The 13,088-nt window shown below is 39.0% G+C and overlaps 2 protein-coding genes across 3 annotated transcripts; one reads left to right on the top strand and one right to left on the bottom strand.

Moving 5' to 3' along the window:
- Positions 1–306: 306 nt before the first annotated feature.
- Positions 307–2,217, bottom strand: LOC103967266 (transcription factor bHLH137-like). Of its 2 annotated transcripts, none has more exons than XM_009380542.3 (7): positions 2,060–2,217; positions 1,659–1,814; positions 1,416–1,481; positions 1,241–1,309; positions 980–1,063; positions 735–872; positions 307–561 (listed from the first exon to the last, which is right to left on the bottom strand). In XM_009380542.3, the coding sequence occupies exons 1-7, from the start codon at positions 2,069–2,071 to the stop codon at positions 511–513; spliced, it is 576 nt and encodes a 191-aa protein (XP_009378817.1). In that variant the 5' UTR covers positions 2,072–2,217; the 3' UTR covers positions 307–510. The 2 variants fall into 2 exon arrangements, with proteins under 2 accessions (XP_009378817.1, XP_048428237.1); XM_048572280.1 differs by lacking the exon at positions 2,060–2,217 and adding an exon at positions 1,908–2,048.
- Positions 2,218–5,710: 3,493 nt separating this feature from the next.
- LOC103967268 (RNA polymerase II C-terminal domain phosphatase-like 3) lies at positions 5,711–12,230 on the top strand. Its single transcript, XM_009380544.3, has 12 exons — positions 5,711–6,765; positions 6,899–7,031; positions 7,132–7,187; positions 7,282–7,339; positions 7,427–8,863; positions 9,127–9,723; positions 9,806–9,952; positions 10,048–10,310; positions 10,414–10,525; positions 10,649–10,906; positions 11,187–11,233; positions 11,333–12,230. Exons 1-12 carry the CDS (start codon positions 6,053–6,055, stop codon positions 11,394–11,396), a joined length of 3,885 nt encoding a protein of 1,294 aa, XP_009378819.1. The 5' UTR covers positions 5,711–6,052; the 3' UTR covers positions 11,397–12,230.
- Positions 12,231–13,088: the final 858 nt, after the last annotated feature.

The following is a 13,088-nucleotide window of genomic DNA, read 5'->3' on the forward strand; positions in this document are numbered from 1 at the left end:
AGTCACCATCCAATTACCAAATCTGCTGGCAATAAATTGGACGGTGTATCAGCCAAAGGAAATCTGCTGGCAACAAATCATATACTATTGGAAACTCGTTCGGTTCTTTTTGAGAAGAAGAAACTTGAGATTGATGGTTGGTAACTAAAGCTGTGTTTCTTCAGCGCTTCGCTGCACTAAGTGCGAATAGTTGTAGCTTGCGTGCTTGGAGTAATAATGTGCTAGTCCGGTGCTTAAAATACCACTCTGAAGAAGTATTTCAATGTACTAGTCGGACGATATGAAAGTGCATTTGGAGCTCTTCACTGAAGAAAGTCGAGGTGATAGACTATACGATGAAATTCGAGGGAAGACAACATTCTCTCCGATGCAATACAGCAGGATAGTGATACTCCTCTCATTGATTTCTACCAGAATGGGCGGAGGACACTGCCAAGTTAAACTTAACGCAGTTACTTTACAGCTCCTACATATTTCACGAAGTTTGTGCTTTTAACCACAAATAGTAAACTAATCGAGTCTGTTTCCCATCTCGCTATTTTCTTTCTTTTCCCAGATTGCCTGCAATTAAAAGCATTCAAGAAATGACGTAAGAAATATATAGAGGACCTTTTTCTTATTTGGTTTTCTAATCAATGGAACTGGGCATTTAAGAGGTTAAGAGGGTGCAGGAGTTGACTAATCCAGCATCCTCAAAGTAATTTTCTGTTCCTGATCAAGTTAAGTGTCACTACCTGATGGATTAAGCTGGCTTTCTGTTCCTCTGTGAGTAATATGGAAGCGGAAGTCGGTGTAACGTCTACCAGAGACCCGAACTGGGTAGGGCTAGGCTCTAGCACAGACGAAAATTGAGGTTCCAAGCAACATAGTCTCTGAGGTATCATTATGTATATGATGTAGGAATTAGGACAGTTCAGAAGATTCAAAATGTAGTTTAACAACATAATGATTAATGATATATATTCTCCCATCTTAGTACCTCTGAAGCAGATGGATTTGCACTTTGGTTCAGCTCGCAGAAGTACAGCATGAGATCCACCGAAGCAAGCTGAGCTGTGAGGCACTGCGCAAATTAACAGGACCTAAACTGTCTTACTGATCATATATATATACCAGGTTTTTTCTTTTAATTCAAGCAATATTCTAATTAATCGAATGGAAAATACGGGAGATTAAGCAACCTTCTTCTAGCTCTAGCTTTTTCAATTAAAGGTGGATAAAATAGTAATGTACTTATTACCTCGACTTGATTCTGCAGTAACTGGACGTATTTGATGATCTCGTCCAATATCCGAGCCTTGCCAGTTATCTATAATTGTCATGCATATAAAATGAAAGATTTTAACTCTCAACTACTAATTTTCTCTGAGAAAATCGGGTAAAAAATAACGCAAAACTTGAATATAAGGCGGTACCTGATCACAACCAGGAACAAGAGACTGCAAAAGTTTCATACTCATACTAATTTTCTCTCTTCTTGCCTGGAAAATCAAATTTGAAATTTACATCCATTTCAAGTTATTTTGTAAAAAATATAGGAGAGTCGAGCCTCTGCCTAGCCAGGTTAACTAGACTAGAACATCGCTCCGGCAATTTAGATTAGATTAGAATATCGCTCGAAGTCAAAACAAAACAGGAAGAACTTGTAAATAAAATACCCTTTCAGCAAGGCTGTGACTATTAGTTGCTTGACCCCTTCTTGCTTTCACACGAACCCCATCTCTTTGGAATTGGACCGCTTTATCTGCAGCAGCAACTTTGCTCTGTTTATTTGCTCTGTTTTTGTTCATCTGTTTGGTGAGCTTCTCTTCTTCCTAACCAAGATTAACCACCAAAAATTAATTAAGTGTTAATTGCATCATTTCGCACAAGAAAATAAAACCCAATTCCCATATCACCACCCCAACCATTCTAATTGTGAACAAGACCCTGACCCAACGACGAATCTTCTGCTGCTTAAGGAAGAAAAAAATCCCGAACGACCCAAAAAACAAAACCCAATTCCCAAGCTTTCAAGAAAATGAAAACCCTACTCCCCAAATGCAACGTGAAATGCTACCTGCGAAACCATTTTCTTCCTCTGTTTTCTCCACTAGGGTTTTTGAGTCATGAGCACCACGACATGTATGTTTCAAGTATTTCAACTTTCAATGCATGGAGCACCGAAAGGGACTAATCCAATATCCCCCATGAGCCAGCTTTCGAGCATCGAGAAGCTCATCAATTAATAAGGTTTCATGGATATGGACACGCAGGGGAATCTCCTGGGGTTTTTCTCCCATCTGAGTTAGTATAATTGGAGAGAAACGGGCGGTGAAAGGGATCGGTTGCTTTGTTTCCCGAAATGGGGTAGACAGTTTCTTGGCTCTTGGGGCACGAAATACGAGCGGAGAGAGCTATCTGGGTGGGGGAGGTATTGGGGAAAAAGGCCAAAGGCTGCAAAATTATGAGTAGCTTGGGTGTTGAATTGTAAAGTTCGATGGGTCTGGTTCTTCAGGGTACATGTGACAGATACGTTGGCTGATGAGACTGCGAGGGAGAGTGGGCCTTTTGTTTGAGAATCAGACTCAGAGGAAAGCACCACATCATGTAAAGTTTTATTCTTTTATGTATCAACGCATGCATGTAATTGTTTCAAATTTAAAAGTTTGTGATGTTTCGCTTAGGACATGGATTTTGCTATTTCTCTTCGGTTGTTAATGAGAGGTTTTGTATTTAAATATTATGAAAGCGAATTCGATACTAATATATTCTGAAAGAGAATTCGTCCTCTAATTGTATCCGTTCATCGTATATCGTATGGTCAAAAAATCTTGTAGATTCTTTTTATTCAAAATTGAAGACAAACAGTACCTGACGAAAATTGATTGCACGACGAACGATACATGATCACGATTGAAGGATCCTGAGAATCCTCACAAAGAGGATCCGAAGAGGATCCTCGTAAATATATTCTCTCATATATGATTGTAAATATATCGTCTGTGTCAAAAAAAAAAAATTAAATAAGAAAAAAGTCTTTTATGTTAGCAGTATTTTCATATGTACCTTTTCTATTTTTCTTTTCGTTTACTAATGCAATCTTGCAACGTTTTAATAATTAAACCTTATCTTTTCTCTGTAATTCAAACTCAACCAACCCAGTAATAATCGGTCCAATTAGGAGAGATTAAATAAAGTCTCAGCTGGAGCCCCATTTGTTCATTTCATCATAACTATGAGCTCAAACATCTCTCTTCTCCATCTACTACGGGCTTGAATTCTCTGCTTCCATTTCTGTCCTCTTCCGTCTTCTCATTTTAATTTAGAGCATTTAAAACAAATCTGACCGTTTGAAATTTTACCGCATAATTAAAGAGTCTCATTAAATATGCGGCACAATTCCAAACCATCAGATTTATTTTGAACAATCTGGATTAAAAAGAGAGGGCAGGCGGGAACAAAAATGAGAAGGGAGATAATTCTTCTCCATCTACTACATTGGTTTTCTTCGGTCTGAACACTGAAGTGGTTGTGTGTGCTTTGTGGGAGTGTACCGTGTTCAAGTGTTGGCTGTGTTGTCCTCAAAGTGGTAGTGATGTGGTTGGAGCCGGCGAGTGTAATGTACAACGACACCCAGCTACCACTAGAGGAAGCAATGCGTACTTGTCAAATGACATTCCCACGTGCATTTTCCTAAGAATTCCTAACTCACATAAGATTTCGAGTTATTTATTCTTACAACTAATTAGAAGTGTTTCAAATTTGAATTTTCTTCAATCGGTAAAAAAAAATCAAATTTTCTTCAATAGTTCAGACTTCTCAATAATATGAAAATGAACAATCATGATTCAATTGAGAAAATATTGTTTTTGCTTGCTTGTTAGTCTTATGGATATGCTATTAACAAAGATTATACGAAGTTGGTATACTTTTGTCTTCCATGTTGCCTTTGAAATTCAAGTTGTTCGACTTTTGAGTTGGCAATGTATCATAAGGCTTTCTGACATAGATATATTTGCACCCACAATAGTTGGCTAGACTAAGGGTTGGTTTGGTATTACTGTGTTTTGAAAAAAAACTATTTCTGCTGTACTATGAGAATAAACTCATATTTGTTGCTTGACGTTTTTAGCTTTTTTTCACCAAAACTGTAAAAATAAGCTGTTTTTAAGTGTTCACCAAACACCTTTTTGAGTTCATCTTTTTTTTATACCCACTTTTTACAAAAGTACATTGGTACTAAACCAGTACCAATTGTGTTCAATACTATAAATAGTTAATCACATTTGCTGCAAAATAAAATCCTGGAAACTGTTGGTGCCGAAAAAGCAAAACACCAAAAACAATGGAAAAAACCGACTACTTAATGTACACAAAGATCACTAATAGCAAGAAAATACGAATCACAAACAGCAACAACAAGATATTGAAAAATGAGAAGCCAAAAAAAAAGATAAACAAAAAAAAATTGAAAGCTATATGGCGAGATGGGCGACGGCGAGATGAACACCGACGACAATATGGGTGAGGAATTGAGGACGGCGAGGTGTGAGAGACGACGGCAGTATCATGTAGAGTAAGGGTTTTGAGTTTGAAATACGGATGTGCGACGTCGTAGGAGTGTATTTGGGTTAAGTGTAAAACTTGTAATAGAACTTGGTTCGATTAAGTTTGGTTTTCAAATTATTGAAACTTATGATGTAAAACTTATGTTGAACTACTAAAATGTATATTAAGCTCATTAACATAGAGTTTAACTAATTACAAGTTTTGAAAATTCATCGTGATCAATCATTTTCATTAAAAAAAAACGAAAGTCAAAATGTTCGAAATAACTTTAAAATCTTCAAAATAAGCTTGAAAAGGGACCGGAATGAAAAGTTGAAATGTCTGAAATAACCTTGCAAATGATTTATTTTAGATAGAAAACTTAATGCAAATAAGATCAGATGAACAATTAATGATTTTTGAAACTTAATACGACCAAACGCTTAAAATTTTAATTTATACGATAAATTAAAAAAACGAATACAAGTTTATATGATATTTTAAAAGTTTACTCTTAATTTTGTTACACCAATTTTAATAATTTTTTATGACTTGATGTGAGGGCAAAAAAGGCGAAAAAGAAAATGGAATAGTCTTTGGGCGGCGATCTATCCAAGCCTCCAGGTGACAACCCTCAACTAGTCAAATGAGGAAAGGGGTCCTCTCCGGATTCCTTCCTCTTAATTTATTAAGTTTGAAAATTCAGATCGTTGAAATTTAATTTAACAATTACAAATTCCGAACTATTTTAAAAACTATAATAATTTTAATTGTTAAATCAAATTTCAACTATTCAGATTTCTAGATTTAATGAATTAAAAAGAAGGGATCCGGAAAAGGATCCCCTTCCTTCAAATGAAACCTCGACTTTTTTAGAACAGGTCCGAGTCAAATAGCAATGATTCGAAGCACTTCTTTATTTTATACACTATTTCGGAAACCCAAGGACTCAATCGTATGGATAAAACTCCCACCGAGACTAAATTACCAATTTATTCCTAATGGAGCAAATTTGCTTTTGTCATTTAAATCCCTCACCAGGATCACCTAGCTTTTTACGACCAAAAAGAAAAAAAGGATCACCTAGCTTTTCCGGATTGATGACGTGGACGGTCCAGATTTAAACTCATTGCGTGTACTAGATTCCCTCGTCCTTATAAACTCTCTCCCCTTCTTCTCCCCAGGTCTTTACTCTCTCATCGTCCTTTTCTCATATTTTTCCGTAATTTTATTTTCCTCTCCCGATCCGAAAGCGTAAATAATCCCAAAGATCGGGATCTCAAAACTCCGCCAAACAGATCTGAAAACCCAGAAATTTCTACGAAAGATTCAAATTCTTTTCATTTTTTGAATCCCATCGTAATTTACGGCGTTAAATTTCCACATCTCTGGAAAAAAAAAATATAAAAAGAGGAAAAATTAAACCCTAAAAGTCAATTTTGTGTAAGCGAAAGAGATTATGTAATTAGTCTTTGGAAATTGTTTTGGTGGTGTTAAAATTTGGATAATTTTTTAGCGATTTATGGTCGCTGGTGGATTTGGGTGGAACAATTTCAAAGAAATCGGGGAAATTCTAGGGGGTGGTGTGATGGGGAAAGATGAAGAAAGTGCGAAAGTGGTTGAAGATGTAGAAGAAGGTGAAATTTCGGATTCGACTTCGGTGGAGGAGATCAGTGAGGAAGATTTTGTCAAGCAGGAGAAGCAGCAGGAAGTTAAGGTGGTGGTTCCGCCGCCGCCGCCGCCCAAGGATCAGTCTAAATCCAACGGCGGAGATGATGCTAGGGTTTGGACGATGCGCGATATCTACAACTACCCGGGATTTCGGGGGTACAGGTCCGGCTTGGTTAACCTCGCTTGGGCTCAGGCCGTACAGAATAAGCCGCTCAATCAGCTTCTGCAGGTGAATGACCCCGACGAGAAATTGAAGCGATCGTCGTCGTCGCCGTCGGTGATTTCGTCCGAAAGGAGCAACGCGAAGGAAGTGGATGGAGTGGTGATTGTTGATAGTGGTGATGAAATGGATGCTGAGAAGGAGGAAGGGGAGTTGGAGGAAGGCGAGATTGATCTGGATTCGGAGCCTGCCGATGGCGAAAACACGGCGACAGCTGAGGAGGCTAGAGATGGTGTTTTGGTTTGTGATGATATGGATGTTGATAATTCCGAGACTGGTTTGAAGATGCGAGTGAGCTCGATTCGGGAGGCTTTGGAAAGTGTTACTGTAAATGAAGCAGAGAAGTAAGTGAATGATTGCTGTCGAAATCGGATTGATTGGTGAATTGTGGGAGTGAAATGATGATTGCCCAGTTTGAGTAATTTGCTCTGTAGCTGTTAGACAATGTTTTCTTACAGTTTGGTTTATGTTTTGTAGATCATTTGGGGATGTTTGCCTCCAGTTACTCAACACTTTGGAGATCTTGCGTGGAGTGCTTTCGGAAACTAATGTTTCCACAAAGGAAGCTCTTGTTCAACTGTCCTTCACTGCAGTACAAGCTATCAGCTCCGTAAGCCACCTAAGGATTGCTCACATTGATGTTGTTCTGTCCAGATATTTCCAGATTCTGGTTATTGAAGTTGTAGAGGTTTAATTGCTGTTTGTTGCAGGTGTTCTGCTCAATGAGACCTGACCAAAAGGAACAAAACAAAGATATTATATCAAGGTTCTTATGAGTCCGATCCTCCTTTTTTTCGTTATTAGAGTTTCTAATCCCGTCGATAGTGTAGTTATTTCCTTTGTTTTGTTTTTGGTAACAGGGTACTCTCTTCTGTGAAGAATGATCCTCCTCTTCTTGCCTCTGAGCAGATAAAAGAGGTGCACTTTTCACTGTCCTAAGTGTAATCAGTTTAGGATACTTAGTTGATGTTATAAAGTATTGACACGGTTTCTAATTTCTTCCAGATAGGGGTCATGATATCCTCTCTGGATTCCCCTGATGTTTTCCTCCAAACTAGAGCAGGCATTACAGATAATGAGATACAGGTTATTGGTGGGGTTAATAATACGAATTCTGAAGCTGTAAATGCCGGTTCGTCAGCTAATTTTGCTTCAGACACTGTTGTGTCTGGGGTTTATAGCAATCCATTTATGTTTTCCAAAGTACCAAAACCAGGAGTGTCTATTTTGAAGGGTAGGAGGGTCGTGCTTCCCCTGTTGGACACTCACAAGGATCATGATGCAGATAGCCTTCCTTCTCCAACACGAGAGTCCCCATCATGTTTTCCTGTTCAGAACACATTGGTTGTTACTGATAGGATGGTAAAACCACGGCCTGATACCTCTAGGGTGACACCAAATGCTGGAGGTTCTGGATTGCATCCTTATGATACTGATGCTATTAAAGCTGTATCCACTTATCAACAAATTAATCGGACTTCTTTTTTCATGAGTGAAAGACTTCCAAGTCCAACCCCATCAGAAGACGGTGATAATGGGGATGATGATACTGTTGGAGAGGTTTCTAGTTCTTCTGCTAGTAATTTAAGATCTTCAGTTCCTCCTATTTTGGGACAGCAAGTTGTTTCTCCCTCCCCTATTCCTGTGGTTAGCTCCAGCATGCAAGAGCGATTTACAGGTAAAAGTGCTGCCCCTGGAAGTTCTGGATCTAATATTACCATAAAAGCTCCAACTAGGAATAGAGATCCTAGGCTTCGGTTTTCCAATTCTGATATGGGTGCCTTGAATCCCAACCCACAGCCCTTGACAGTGCATAATGCACCTAAAGTAGATTCAGTTATAACGTTAAGCTCCAGAAAGCAAAAACCCCTTGAGGATTCTAAATTTGATGGTCCTGCATTAAAGAGGCAAAGGAACACATTGGATAACTCAGGTTTTGTTAAAGATCCAAAAACTGCTTCTGGAAGTGGTGGCTGGTTGGAGGACATTGGTGGTGTTGGACCTCATTTAATTAGCAAGAATCAGACAGTGGAGAACACAGTGTCTGATCCCAGACAGGTGGTTAATGATGTAAGTAGTTGTAGTACTGCAGATGGAAACTCCAATGGCGCAAACAGTTCAAATGAGCATTTGTCGGTGACGGATTTAAGCACGGCTTCCCTGCCTGCATTAGTTAAAGACATTGCTGTGAATTCTGCAATATTTAAAGATATTGCTGTGAATCCAACCATGCTGTTAAACATACTTAAGCTGGGACAGCAGCAAAGGTTAGCTGCAGAAGCCCAGCAGAAGTCTGCTGATCCTGAAAAAAGCATGACAAATCCTATAAGCTCAAGTTCAATACTAAGATCAAATGCATCAGTGGATATTCCTTCAAAGACCACAGCCATGTTGCAGACACTAGCAGGAACACTTCCCGTGAGTTCACAAAAAGCTCCAACGGTTAGTGCTTGTGTACTTATATCCTTTTCCTAACTGTTGTTTTAGAATGGGCTAAAGCATGTGTTTTTGGCATTTTCTTCCTATTCTGTATGATTGCCCCGATATATTTTAGTTTTCCTAATTATTGATTTAGTTTAATTTTTATCTTCTCTTTTTTAATATTCTGTTTTTAGCGGATGGGTTGTTGGATAACCTTTTGTACTATTTAGATCCATAAGTCATGTTACGAGTTATAAAAACTCTTGGCGCTGCAAATTTTGCAGGATGAGTCAGGGAAAGTCCGCATGAAACCCCGTGACCCTCGCCGTGTTCTCCATGGTAATGCACTTCAAAAGAGTGGGAGTCTGGGACAAGAGCAGTTCAGAAATATTGTAACCCCACTGTCAAGCAGCCAGGGGAATAAGGATAATCTTAATGGCCAAAAGCACGATGGTCAGGTGGATATGAAGCTAGTCACTTCTCAATCAGTAGAGGCCCCTGACATTGCTCGCCAATTCACAAAGAATCTGAAAAATATTGCTGATATCATTTCTGTTTCTAATGGATCAACGAGTCCAACATTAGCTTCTCAGAGTGTTTCTTCCCAACCAGTTCCAATCAAGACTGAGAGAATAGATCCAAAGACTGAGGAGCAGGGTACTGGAAGTATTTCTGCTTCTGAAGCAGCTGCAGCAGGTCCCCCTCATTCTGCCCCCATGTGGGGAGATGTTGAACATCTGTTTGAAGGATATGATGACCAGCAAAAAGCTGCTATCCAGAGAGAGAGAGCAAGGAGGATAGAAGAACAGAAGAAAATGTTTGCAGCACGCAAGCTTTGCCTTGTCTTGGATCTAGATCACACACTTCTTAATTCAGCTAAGGTAGGATTTGGTCCTTGTGACCAGTGATTATAAGGGACCGTTTCCTCTGTAAATTTGTTCTAACTTATATTATCCTTTTCAGTTTATTGAAGTAGACCCAGTGCATGACGAGATTTTGAGAAAGAAAGAGGAACAGGATCGTGAAAAACCACAGCGACATCTCTTTCGATTCCATCACATGGGAATGTGGACCAAATTACGGCCTGGGGTTTGGAATTTTTTGGAGAGGGTAATTTTGTATATAAAATTTATTTTGGCATAAATTCTCATTTTATGGTTTATTTGAAAGTGGAGAATTCATTGCATTGCCTCTTTGGACATCAGGCTAGTCAACTTTTTGAGTTGCATCTTTACACAATGGGGAACAAGCTATATGCAACGGAAATGGCAAAGGTGTTAGATCCAACAGGGGTACTTTTTGCTGGACGAGTTATTTCTAGAGGCGACGATGGAGATCCCGATGATGGTGATGCTCCGAAGAGTAAGGATTTGGAAGGAGTTTTGGGTATGGAATCAGCTGTTGTGATTATAGATGATTCTGTGAGGGTCTGGCCGCATAACAAAATGAACTTGATAGTTGTGGAACGGTAACCGTGCTTCAATTTAAGATATAATAATCCTTACTGTCTCTGTACTTTGATGGGCTTGCTTGCCTTGTTACCTAATGCTTATTTATAAATGCTTTTGCAGGTATACGTACTTTCCTTGTAGCAGACGACAATTTGGGCTTTTAGGTCCTTCTCTGCTGGAGATTGACCATGACGAGAGACAAGAAGATGGGACTTTGGCATCCTCATTGTCGGTGAGGATGCCGCTCAACTGTCTGAGATTGCAGATAATTTTACATGTTTCTGTTTGATTATCTGTTCATTCGCTTCTGTGGTTCATTGAGAGTAATCAGTTATCTGTTGTTTTGTATCTATAGGTTATTGAGAAGATGCATCAGATCTTTTTCTCCCATCCCTCCCTAGATGAAGCAGATGTTAGAAATATTCTAGCCTCTGAGCAGCGGAAGATTTTGAACGGTTGTCGTATACTATTTAGCAGGGTATTTCCAGTTGGTGAGGTCAATCCTCACCTACATCCGCTGTGGCAGACAGCTGAACAGTTTGGTGCTGTGTGTACCAACTATATAGATGACCAGGTCACCCATGTAGTTGCCAATTCCCTCGGGACTGACAAGGTATTGTTTCTCCCATAATCTATGCCATGAGAACGAATTACTAAGACTTGATATCATTTAGAAATATGATTTTCGGGCTTTCCCACCTACTCTTGATTACCTGAAAAAGGAAGAAAGAAACAAAGAGAGAGAACAACCCAAAACTCCGATGCCTCTGCCAGAAAAGCCTTGAAAAAACCGAAAAAAATTTACTTTTAGAATTCTTACTTCAGTGTTTTTCTCAGCTTTCCTTTCTGCTAGGTTCTCTTGCGTTGAGGCATGACATTAATTGTTTGAGCAGGTGAATTGGGCTATTTCTTCGGGGAAATTTGTTGTCCATCCTGGCTGGTGAGAAATTATATCTTGTTTGTTCATTTGTTTTCTCTGTCTATGTTAATTTCTTTGGATTTTGAATTCGACATGGTTTTCCCTCTCCTAATTAACCAGGGTGGAAGCATCAGCTTTGCTTTACCGGAGGGCAAATGAGCAGGATTTTGCCATTAAACCATAAACAATCAGCACCCTAACCCTTCCGATAACTAAAACTGATTAACGTAGGATCAAGAGTCGCATTGGAGTCGGGATGGAAACCTTAGATGATGCTGGAACCAGCTAAGCCCTAGGCCTGACACTGGTTGGCGTCGTTTTGATTCATGTTTTCCACCCAATAATTGGCAGTTGCACTTAAATTGCCCAAGGTTTTGCTTTCATGGTCGGTATCATTGTGAGAAGAGGAATGAGGTGGTAAACTCTGGTCGAGCTTTGGTGGCTCTGTTTGGGCTCGATGGTTCTGGTTGGGCACATTTTGTTCCCGATCAAATAAAAGATTGGTTGCCAGACATGGTCGCTTCGGGACGAGGATTGTAAATGCAAGTTTTCTAGAGCCAAAACGCAAAATAAGAGATTGAAACCTAGTGATGGAGCAAATTGGCTGCACTAGGAGGTAAATTTCGGTGAAGGATGATGAGCGTATGAAGGGAAAGGTGGCGGTGGGGGTTGTCGGGGATACAAAACTGTATATATGGGGTACGAAAGACCAAGTCTGGCAAGGGAGAAATTGGTCATCCAAAGCTTGAGGCAAGCATTTGGATATTGGTACGGTGGGAAAAATGGCTGGGCTGGTTGTGATGGTGCCTGATTATACTTAATCCTTGTCCCTAATCAGCTAACTCATGATTTAGCTATTGCATTCACCTCCTAATTAAAATTGGTTTTCCAAGAAAGAAAACATCGACAACAAGCGAATTAACGGATTTTCATGCACACGAAGTATGTTATACAAGATTTTTCTGCCTGAATCACCTTTTATATTGTTTTAACTTTTACCATATAGTTCGATACCAAATCCCGTTCTTTGTATCTTTCTTCTCACGTGACATACACGCTAATGGTATTGAACCCTTAACATATGGATTCTGGTAAACCTAAGGAGGACAACTACCATCTGTATTCTACGGGCAGGAACGTCCGCTAATTCAGAAATCTTTTTAGTCGAGGGATTGCTGGTGCATTAAAGTTTATGAGGCTATTTCGAGTGGTTGTTAAGAATTCAATGAGATTACATTTTTTTAGCACTTCTGCATAGTTATATAGGTAATGTGGACGTGAGCTTTCTTATTTAGCAAACGCGATGGTTGCCTATACTTTACAGCAACATTATTTGATACAAAAGCAATGGTCCAAATCTATATTTTTTTTCACAAGTGGTTATATTTTTCAAACTACTTCAACTTGTAAAAAGAGGTTGAATTGCAAGTGGTAAATTGACCTAGTAATTATGGTCTTCATATTTAACTTACTATGTTCCGGGTTTGAACCTTCCTCCTCTTCTTAATTTTTAACACAATACTTCTAATAAATGAAAAAAAAATTGCGGGGATTGGGGAGAGGGTCGAGTATGCGTGCAAAAGACGGATGCATTGTTCGTATCATTTGGCTTAACTCACTTTTTATGAAGGATGTTTCTTGAGGTAAAGTCTCTTTGTTGGCTTGATCTTTTTTTTTTTTTTTTTTAGTACATCGATATTTTTACATTAGAGAAATGGAGAATTCAGTTAAACTACACAATGGGTAGCCTAATTTAGTATCAAATTCGCCATCTACGAAATTTGAATCTAAGACCTTTCACTTTTAAGCGAAAAAGAATATCATCAAATCGTAGTACTGAATAATAATTAAATATAATAAATTTTCAGTGACTATT

Source organism: the organism of the source record quoted next, unplaced genomic scaffold (genome assembly GCF_019419815.1).
Source record: "Pyrus x bretschneideri cultivar Hongxiangsu unplaced genomic scaffold, Pyrus_bretschneideri_v1 Contig6, whole genome shotgun sequence".
Lineage (NCBI taxonomy): Eukaryota > Viridiplantae > Streptophyta > Magnoliopsida > Rosales > Rosaceae > Pyrus > Pyrus x bretschneideri.

Coding starts and splice junctions, on each gene's coding strand:
- LOC103967268 (XM_009380544.3), top strand. CDS start 6,053: ATGGTCGCTGGTGGATTTGGGTGGAACAATTTCAAAGAAATCGGGGAA. Junction 7,340..7,426: donor CCTCTGAGCAGATAAAAGAG/GTGCACTTTTCA, acceptor AATTTCTTCCAG/ATAGGGGTCATGATATCCTC. Junction 9,953..10,047: donor TTTGGAATTTTTTGGAGAGG/GTAATTTTGTAT, acceptor TTTGGACATCAG/GCTAGTCAACTTTTTGAGTT.
- LOC103967266 (XM_009380542.3), bottom strand. Junction 1,310..1,415: donor TTGTTCCTGGTTGTGATCAG/GTACCGCCTTAT, acceptor TGACAATTATAG/ATAACTGGCAAGGCTCGGAT. Junction 1,064..1,240: donor TACTGCAGAATCAAGTCGAG/GTAATAAGTACA, acceptor TAATTTGCGCAG/TGCCTCACAGCTCAGCTTGC.